The sequence below is a fragment of the Sinocyclocheilus grahami genome, unplaced genomic scaffold (assembly GCF_001515645.1).
Source record: "Sinocyclocheilus grahami isolate Dianchi unplaced genomic scaffold, SAMN03320097.WGS_v1.1 scaffold707.1, whole genome shotgun sequence".
Classification (NCBI taxonomy): Eukaryota; Metazoa; Chordata; class Actinopteri; order Cypriniformes; family Cyprinidae; genus Sinocyclocheilus; species Sinocyclocheilus grahami.
In genome coordinates, this window is record NW_015505886.1 from 330,462 (window position 1) to 340,417 (window position 9,956).

Consider the following 9,956-nt stretch of genomic DNA (forward strand, 5'->3'; position numbering starts at 1 on the left):
GAGGGGGGGGGGGGGGGTCTTTTCATTTTTATTTCTTGGAAAAAGTGCGTATGTGTGTTTCAGAACAATTAGTTTTTCTGTAATCACCATTTCCTCAAAATGTGACTGTGGATGGATGTATGATTTCCCGGTAATTTCTCTCCCTCTCTCAGAAAAAAGTGGTGGAGCAGTTGAGGAAGGAGTTGCTGGTGAAACAGGAGCCCGACTTTAAGCCACAGACGCTCCCAGCAACCGCAGACGGTAAAACCGTGCTGCTGACGCCCACCTGTCCCCCTTCACAGCCGCCCACAGGGCCTCCACACAACCAGGGGGCGCCACAGGTAGCGCTTCACACCCTGAACACCACACAGTTTCTAGACAAAATGTGTAGAACAGCACTATACTCGGAGGTGATTTGCAGCAGAATATTTACTTAACACTGGTGAGAGGTGAATTCGATTCCTGTACCGCAGCAAAAAATTAGCCGATTAGCTAGTTTACCCAAAAGGTTTATTGAAAAACAATTGCCCTGACTCATCCGCGGTGCTCTATTCTAAAGGCACACACTGTAATTGCAAACACACAAATCTTTGTCCCTGAAATAAGCTTTGAGTTTGTGAAAAAGAAGGGCAGAGTGACCTTAGAATCTTATAAGAGCATGGTTGCTTTTATATGGCCAATAATGTACAATCTCAGCCTTTCTGTTTTTAACTGCTTTTGTTGTGATGAGAGAAGACCATCTAGAGGGAATGTGTGGCTATTTAACATATTTACAATTTTTCATAGAATATATGATAATAATGAAAATATATGAAAATGAACTATTAATATAAATAAAATCCACATGTAGTGGCATTTGCAACCTTTTTTGTTTTTGTGATGTGGCACATTTCTAAGAGAAACTGAATATTCAACAGAAAAAAATTATGGAGTGGGATTAAATTCGTTTTATATTCATTATATATTCTTTTAATATTATTTTGACTTATTTCTGTAATGTAGAGCATTTGTAAGTTAAACTATTAAACTGGAATAATTTATACGGTGGGACTATGTTTTATCAATACTATGCAGTGCTGTCAAATCAATTATTCATATCCAAAATTAGCATTTGTGTTTATATAATATGTGTGTGTACTGTGTATATTTATATATAAATATACACGCATACATGTATATATTTAAGAAATATATGTAATTTATATATAAAATAAATCAAATATATATAATAAAAAAAATATATATATATATATATGAAGAGTTCAGATGCAAAAGCCTCTAAATGCCATCTGAAATTTTCTTCTAAAATGAGCGTTTTTATCAGGCCCCTATATTCATGTTCAGTTATTTCACTTTAATTGCATAGAAAATTACCTATACAGTGCCATTAGAGTAAAATTACTGAACCTAAACAAAGCAGCCTGATAAAAATGCTCAGTTTAGATGAAAATTGCAAATGGCACTTAGAGGCTTTTGCATCTGAACTCTTCATATATATATATATATATACGATTAATTTAATTCCCATTAATCGATTATGAATATTAATTGATGACATTTGGGTGTTAAATACAAGAATGGAGCCAACCCTGCAATATGACTTCGTTTAAACAATGTCTCAATAGCTAATTTGTGATTGGTTAACATTATCTAACAGCACTTGCTCTCTTGGTAACATCAATGGAAAAAAGTCATTTCAAGTTATTATATTTTGATGAAAGGCAAGGACAGGCCATTTTTCTTATATGCACTGATAATTCGTACACAATAACAGCAGAGAAATCAAGTCAATAGCACTTTAACATCTTTTGTGTGTCCTCATCCTCATTCACTGCTTCCTTCAATCAACCTACCTCCCACCTCCTCGACTAGAAGACTCTCACCGTGACGCCGGTCATAACTGCAAAGACTCTACCTCTCGTGCTGAAAGCTGCCACCTCCACCATGCCTGCTTCCATAGCAACACAACGCCCCACAGTCGCCATGGTCACTGCCATCAGCAACCCCCTGAGACCCGGCGTCAATTCCGACTCCCAGAGCACACCAATCAACCTTCAGGTGGCCAACAAGCTACCCAATCAGGACACAGATGCCGGCACACGAATTGTGTCCAAGAATGTTATTGTCGTGAGTGTGAATCCCTAAATCGCTAATCGCTAAAGATTCTTCCTCTTAACTTAGTGTTTCCATTTAGCTTAAATATAACAATGTTAAACTGAAGTAGAAATGCCAGTCTGTGATTTTGCATAGCTTGCTGTAGTCATAGTCAGACCCACTTTGCTTTGATGTGTTTAGAACAGAATGTTTATGTCTCCAGTTAGTATGAAGATTTTAAATGACTTCCTTTCTGACAATGATGTGCTTGGCTGGGGTGTATGGTGACATACTGCTGTGATGAAACCAGATAGAGGATAATTTCCTCTAAATGTTGTGAATTTCTCCATTTCAACTGCTGAGTGCCCAATAAACGGCTGGTTTTGTCACAGGTCACCACCACCTCTGCCCAGCCTATCAAAGTTCCCCAGTTTGTCCCTCCTCCTAGATTGACGCCTCGACCCACCTTTCAGCCACAGGTGCGTCTCTGTTAGACCTGCCCCCTCCCGTTATGTATGTGCAGTCCCACACTGACGCCACCAGAGGGGCACACAACCTAGTTTCAGAGGCCTTGTGTCTGTAAAGCCTTTGTTTACAGACATTCTGATTCAATATATTTTTTAACTTCTCATCTTGAAAGAGTTTTTAACATGGTAACTAAAATTGCTCGAACACAATCACCCAAACTTCAAGACATCACTGTTCCACACTTAAGAGACCCAAATTCAGCTTTTTTCCTCATAATAAAACTGACGCTCACCTTCTCCTTCCCAGCACTGACTGTTGCTGTGATACTGTCTGCTCCTATTTTTTTTTTCTCTTTGCTTTAGGGTTCTTACACACTAGATTTTACACTCTGTTAGAAATGCTACAAGTCTGTTGATATCAGTTGGGGATATTGTGTTAAAAAAAAAGATTTAAAAAAACAAAGGTTTGCGAAAGTGATGCTCAGTCATGCAACCTAGAACTTTTGCTTTGAACTCTGACCTAGGCATCTGTTGACCAATCAAAATTCAGTCCACTGTAGTACTGCTCTGTTTTGAGCTGGCCTGCTTCTGTCTAAAATCTCTAATGGTCCGTTTCCACTGAGCGGTACGGTTCAGTACAGTACGGTAAGGTACGCAATTATGTCTGTTTCCATTGTCAGAAGTTGTGAATGGTAGCAAAATAGCGAACCCTACCATACCACTTTTTTGGTACCCTTCCGTTGGGGTACCTAACACAGCAAAGGGTACCAAAGGGGTGGGCTAAACTCACCGCAGAAAGTTGATTGGTTGACTAGAATCTTTACTTTTGTGTGATACAAGGGGATAAAGCTTCTCCTTCACTCGTTCCGCTCTGCTGTCCATGAGTGTCGGGCAAAACACAAAAAATATAACTGTATTTTATCATTTAATATTTTCACACAGACTATAGCTGTTTCTCAATATGCGCTCTTGTCTGTTCTTGTGGACTTGTCATTGAAACGTCATTGCCCAAAAACCAGCGTAGTTTTCCAAATATTACTGTTATCGTGAAATGTAGTTTTAAGAGTTTTTCAGGCGAGAATGTAATTGCTTAACTCAAATCTGTGGTTTGTTTATAAAGATAGTGCCTATTTGAAAATTTGCTATGCCGATTTCAGAGCTCCAGGTGATCACCGGGCACTCAGTGCTCATGTATCCGCATAGAGCAGCCTTTGTTCGGCTTGTCCTTCTGACATTTGCCGCTGGCTCTGATGTCTCTGTAGTGATTAAACATGAGATGCAATTAGTTTTGGATATATTTAACAGGCATTCGTGGTCTCATGAATCTATTATTTGTTCCTGGTCATATCGTTTTGGCTGAGCACAAAGTTATGTTTAACTATATATTTATTTTGAACTTCACCGTAGTAAAGTACAGCACTGACTTTGTAGCATACGTTTGACTGAATTGTTTGCTTTTGTCTTTATTTCCGCTTATATAAGCCTCTTATACTTTGTACTTATACTTTTATAATGGCTATTATTGTTCATTAAAACTGACATTTAACAAAAAGAGGCAGCGTTGTGCTTATTGTCACGCTTTATCGTTGATCGCTACTTTCCGGCATACACCACACCTATCAAGTAAGGGTACTGTTGGCAGTGGACACGCAAGCTGGATCAGGGTGTTCGGTCCCGAATCGTACTGTACTGACCCGTACTGCTCAGTGGAAACGAGCCATAAATGCATTCCTGTCTGTCAAATGCTCCATTACAGCTTTATCTAGTGTGTAAGCTCCCTTAAGCACCGTGTCTATACTGGAAGTGACCCATAAGTGCCATCACTCAACGACTTGAGGTGCATGACCCCTTCAACAACAGTTGTTTTAACATTTGGGTGAATAACTCACCAGAAGTCCATTGGTATAAAAATGTAACTTCTGTATGTTCATTGCTTATGTCTGGTGTAGACACGGTGTTTCAGAGTAAGACAGCGTGTTGCTGTTTGTTCCTTTGTAACAATGCTGTTGCTTCAGTTCTTTGATATTGCTTTGGCTGACCCTGTCATTAACCCCCCACCTTCCTTAAAGACTGACAGTATATCACCTTTTACCTCAAAAAGCTATGTAATGCTAAAGCAAGCTCAGATGAATCCACTTGAACCAGACATTTACTTACCCTTATATCGTTCCAAACTTGTTTGACTTGGGGTGTGTTCACACTTGTCACGTTTGGTTCGATTAAAACAAACTCTGGTGCAATTTCTCTGTTAGTGCGGTTCATTTGAGTAAGTGTGAACACTGCCATCCGAACACTGGTGCGCACCAAACAAGTGGACGAGACCACTAAAAGAATGGGTCTTGGTTCACTTCCAAATAAACTCTGGTGCAGTTCGAATGAAATATGTAAGCAACATGGACCAAATACTTCTAAACAAACCAAAAACAGGATGTAATGACAAGAATGCAATGCGACATGATTTGACATCGAGAAACGAGCGGTTTATCCAAAACAAGGGCAAACGTGGAGCAACGAGTAGGTAAAATGCTCTTTGTGAGTTTGCAGGTCATAAAAGTAAAATCATGTACAATCAACAATGAGCACGCTTAGTCCAACCATTCGGTTTATTCAACATAAAGCGGAGCTGAGCAGTACTTTGGGTACTTTGATGTCATACACCGATTGGTTTGTGCAGCGCCACTTTAAGTCGAACACACCTATTGTTTGGGGTGTTCATTAAAGGGATCATATGATGCAATTTCAATTTTTCCTTTCTCTTTGGAGTGTTACAAACTTTTGGTGCATAAAGAAGATCTGTAACATTACAAAGACTAAAGTCTCAAATCCAAAGAGATATTCTTTATAAAATTTGAGACCTCCTAAAACGGCTCATTTAAACACGCCCCCACATGTCTACGTCACTGTGTGGGAAAATTTGCATAACACCGCCCAAATGTTCACGGAAAGAAAGAAGGCGTAACTTTTATTCTCACTGTAGTTATTGTTATAGAGCTGATCCGTGCTGATCGCTGAGGAAATACATCAACTCCGCGCTGTTGATTGTGGGATCTGCTTTCACCGTGGACGCGGAGTCCAGCCCGGGGTCGTCACATGTGGTTGCCGCATGCCTGCCGGCCGATCCTTCATCGAATCCGCCGGCTGTGCTGTTCTCAAGGCCGCTGGCCTCCGCTCACTCATGCCCGCCGTGTGTGACGCTGTGTGACGCATTTTATGGAAGACTGTTTCCTGAACCTGCAGAGTAGCATACAATGGTTCTGTGTTCTATAAAGTGGGGCAGTTCCAACTTTGCAAGGACAGTCTGGAACTTCTGACTTGCAGCCTGTAAGTACATTTTTTAAATGTAAAGAATTTGCCACTGATGATTCAAACGCGGGTAGCGTTTGTTGTTTCTCCGATCACAAATGCAGATATGGTTTTATGTTTACGCGGCGCGATACGCAACGCAACGTGTAAAACCACAGTACAAGTCATTATAATCAGTAATTATGTCCCCACTGGATGCAACAAATGCCTCGTTTGTAATGGGTTTTATTGGTTTTGTCTCGCCGTGCTGGGAGACGGCATCACAGTCTGATAAGGGGCGTAACATTTCCGTCACACGCTTGAGGTATTCAGCCAATCACAACGCACTGGATAGCTGGCCAATCAGCGTACACCTCACTTTTCAGAACGATGAGCTTTGTAAAAATCGACGCGTTTCAGAAAGGTGGGGCATAGAGGAGAAACAATAATGTACATTATTTTTACCTTAAACCGCATAAACACATTGAATTACACCAAATACACAACATAATGTTCTTTTTAGCAACGTCATATGACCCCTTTATGTTCCATCACGAAATATGTCATTCAATGATCAATCAGGTTGTGAACATATCACTATGCCTTTAGGTTTGGTATCTTTATGTTCGCTGTCAAAAATGCCAGTGTAAACGCTAAGCGGACCAGGACCAAATGTATATTTTTCTTTTTTTTGGTCCAGACCAAACGAACCAAGAGAACCAAACTACAAGTTTGAGCACACCCTAACTTTCTTATGTGGGCAACTCTGGCCCTCAAAGTCCACTGTCCTGCAGAGCTTTGCTCCCACCTCAATCAAACACCTGAACAACTAATCAAGGTCTTTAGGATTACTAGAAAGTTATAGGCAGGTGAGTTTGATCAGGGTGGGAGCTAAACTGATGGACATTGTAGGCCAGAGTTGCCCACTCCTACTGCTGGTTTGTTTTGATGTTCCTAAATTGAGCTTTGCACACATTTCCATCCACTTTTAAACTAGTCACTGAGGGGTGAACCAGAGCTCAGTGTTAGCATTACTTATGGCTGAGGTTGCCTTTTAACACAAAACAGCATGGATGTTAGGGGCATGGAATCAGAGTGGCTTTCATGATCGATTGGTTTGGCAAGCCTCTGTCTGCTTTCTCACCCAACCCCATTCCACCATTGCACAGGTTCGACCAAAACCCCCCATGCCCATCAATGTACCCATCGCTCCAGCTCCTCCTCCCATGGTGGCGGCTCCCCTAATCCAGCGGCCCCTGATGCTCACCACCAAGCTTACGTCATCTTTGCCTGCCTCTGCTGGGCCCATTCACCAGGTGCACATCGTGAACGGACAGCAGTGTGCCACCATTGACAAGACCATGACTGCAGTCACGAGTGGCACCACGAAAGTCACAGGCATCGTCATCAGTCCTGCCCAGACACTTCAGATCAGCAACCTTAACTCAGACTTGAAGGTGAGCGCACCCGTTTCTATTAGCTTGATTGTTTGCTCCAGACATGCAACATTTTTCAGACAAATCTTTTTTTTATCTTATAGGATAGGTTTAACTTTTGTTCTTGCACTAAGAATCAAACAGCTTGACTGGGTTGCTTATCTTTTTTCTTGTTCGCTGCGTCAGACTGTGAAACCACAGGGAAGACCAGAACAGGTGGTCACGAGTAAACCACCCTCATCCTCTCCTCCTCTTCCAGCTAAGATCAAACGAGAGGAGAGCCCACAGGTACTGGTACCTTCACAGAGTTAACAAAACCATCATGTCTGACAAATTTTGCCTGAAGCCTAAATAATAAACTAATAAATTTTCTTCCTTCAGAAACTTGCCTTTATGGTGTCTCTTGGGTTGGTCACACATGGTCATCTTGAAGGTAAGTCCCACTGGTGTCAATTCTGCACTGTGGATTTCCATTAAATTAAAGTTACAAGGACAGGATGTGTTTAACCAGATGTGCATGGGATGTCATTGCTCTCCAGAGATTCAGAGTAGAAGACAAGAACGTAAGAGGAGAACAACAGCCAACCCAGTGTACAGTGGAGCAGTGTTTGAACCTGAGGTACAAACAAATGTTCAGAAGTTCCCTCCTCCATCTGTTCTGATTTTGAGAGCTTAGATTGAACTTCCAACTTGGCTCTAACATTCCGATTTCTCTCATATATCTCAGAGGAAAAAGAGTGCTGTCACTTACTTGAACACTCCACTGCATCAAGGCACCAGGAAGAGAGGTCTGTACCTGCCTGTCTTAGTTGCTTAAGTTGATGTATTGTAGCCCTGCTGCTTCTGTGTACCACCTAACAGACACCTAATAGACACCTCTCTGCTTTCTCTTGCAATTCTGCTTTGTCTTTGCTAGGGTCTGATCTCTTTGCAGACCTACATCATTTGAGTAGACCTAAAAAGTGGGCTGTAAAAGTGGTGGTTAAGGAACCTCTTCCCCAGTTTGTATAGTTTCCAGAGAATTTGGCTTATTTTGGACTTGTTAACATTTGACTTAAGACTCCAAAATGTCAGTTGGCTTACAGGGAGAAATGTCATCTCAGTGTTGGTTCACTTCAGATTTGAGTCTCTTGTGCTCTGTGCTCTTTGCACTCTTTTTTATTTTAATTTTTTTACTCTTTTAGAATATCTTGTTATTTTCTTGTGATTTCTAGAGCTGTGCTTCAACATAATGGATTTAGCTTGATTTGACCTTGAAAATCTTGACTAGGTCTTCACCCCAAAGACTTGAGGATTGACTTGAGCTTGGCCTTAAAATACTTTATATGAACTCTACCTCAAAGACTTGAGTGTTGACTTTAAGCTTGGCCTTGAAAGACCTGACTTGGATACCACCTTAAATATTTGAGCGTTGATACTGTTGAAAGTTCTTTACTTGGACTCTACTACTTGACTTGAGTGCTGATGTGAGTAGGTCGAATTAGGTGTGTAAGTGAGAGTTTGTCTGTTGGTTCTCTGGTTGTCATGTTACCTTTAGATGTTATGTTTATATTTATTGTTTTGCTTATTTTAGAGTGCATGATGCATTGCTTGTTCCTGTAGGAGCCACCTGCAGAGAAATCTATTGAGATTTGAGATTAGATTTCAGTGTAGACTTTCTCTCTTTTGTTCTTTCTTTCGCTCATTGCTTTTCAAATTCCCTGCATGCTGCTGTGGTCGTCTGTTGCACTAACTGCTTTTTGTGACCCTCCCTTCCATTTCTCCTTCGCTCTCTCCCTCCTTTCCTTTGTTTCCATGCTAGCCAATGAGGATCCCCTCTCTAAGGTATGTTGCAACCAGAAAATGCCATTATTTTATTTCATCTTTGTGTTTTTTTTCTTTCTTTCTTTTCCCCTTTTCCTCCTCCTCCATTTTTCTGTTCCTTTTTTTTTTGGTTTGTTTTTCTTTTCTTGTCTGTCTCATTTCACTCAGGTCGCCCTCCCAAATACAGCACCACCACCACCAGCAGCACAGCGGTGCCGGAGCTGGGCTGCAACCCCCTGCTCTCCCCCACCAGCAGCCTTCCCGCCTCCCCAGCCCCTGAGCGGCCTGACACGGGGGGCTTTCCCCTCTCTGTCCACCCTCATTCTGTCCCCCAGCCCAGCCCCAGCTCTGGGGATGTAAGTAGCCACCTGCCAAGTCTGGGTGACCATGTTGTTGAAAGCCCCCACAATTATTATTGTTCTAGTAGAGTTCTCTACACCACAGGCTGCCCCTGCCCCTACCCCCCAAAACCCTTCACTGCATTCATCCTGTACACCTCAAAATGTACAGGAGCAAGGTAACTCCTGTTAGAGTCCAGCATCCACCCTGGAAAGAGAAAGACTGACCTACCAGCACTGTTATTTATGTGTTTATTTGTTTTATTTGTTGAAATGGAGCCAGCAGTCTTACAGAGTGAACAGTCTTTCTCTACTTCCCACACAAATATCAGGCCTGAAGTAATCATAGTATAGTATTTTTTTTTATTCTTACACCCCATCTTAGCATTTAAGCCAAAATAACCATTGCTTATAATGACATGATACATTTTCAATAGTGATTAATTTCCAATAATCCCAATAATAGTAGTAGTGATAAAACTACGAGCTAAATATCCAGTTCCCTGTCTAAGTGAACAATCCAGTCACCAGTGAGCCACTAGACAAATACCTCCAAT

General features: G+C 41.4%; 1 protein-coding gene across 5 annotated transcripts in view; it reads left to right on the forward strand.

The window, feature by feature from the left end:
• LOC107559990 (PHD finger protein 21A-like) overlaps window positions 1–9,757 on the forward strand; it is an 18,427-nt gene extending 8,670 nt beyond the window's left edge. For 3 of the 5 annotated variants that reach the window (XM_016244027.1, XM_016244030.1, XM_016244029.1), the window contains 9 exons: window positions 153–320; window positions 1,852–2,106; window positions 2,466–2,552; window positions 6,992–7,279; window positions 7,445–7,546; window positions 7,640–7,691; window positions 7,798–7,877; window positions 7,986–8,046; window positions 9,230–9,757. In XM_016244027.1, coding sequence (XP_016099513.1) covers window positions 153–320; window positions 1,852–2,106; window positions 2,466–2,552; window positions 6,992–7,279; window positions 7,445–7,546; window positions 7,640–7,691; window positions 7,798–7,877; window positions 7,986–8,046; window positions 9,230–9,582 — 1,446 coding nt within the window. In that variant the 3' untranslated portion in view covers window positions 9,583–9,757. The remainder of the gene's footprint in view (window positions 1–152; window positions 321–1,851; window positions 2,107–2,465; window positions 2,553–6,991; window positions 7,280–7,444; window positions 7,547–7,639; window positions 7,692–7,797; window positions 7,878–7,985; window positions 8,047–9,229) is intronic. The other 2 variants (XM_016244031.1, XM_016244032.1) reach the window with 2 other exon arrangements.
• Window positions 9,758–9,956: the final 199 nt, after the last annotated feature.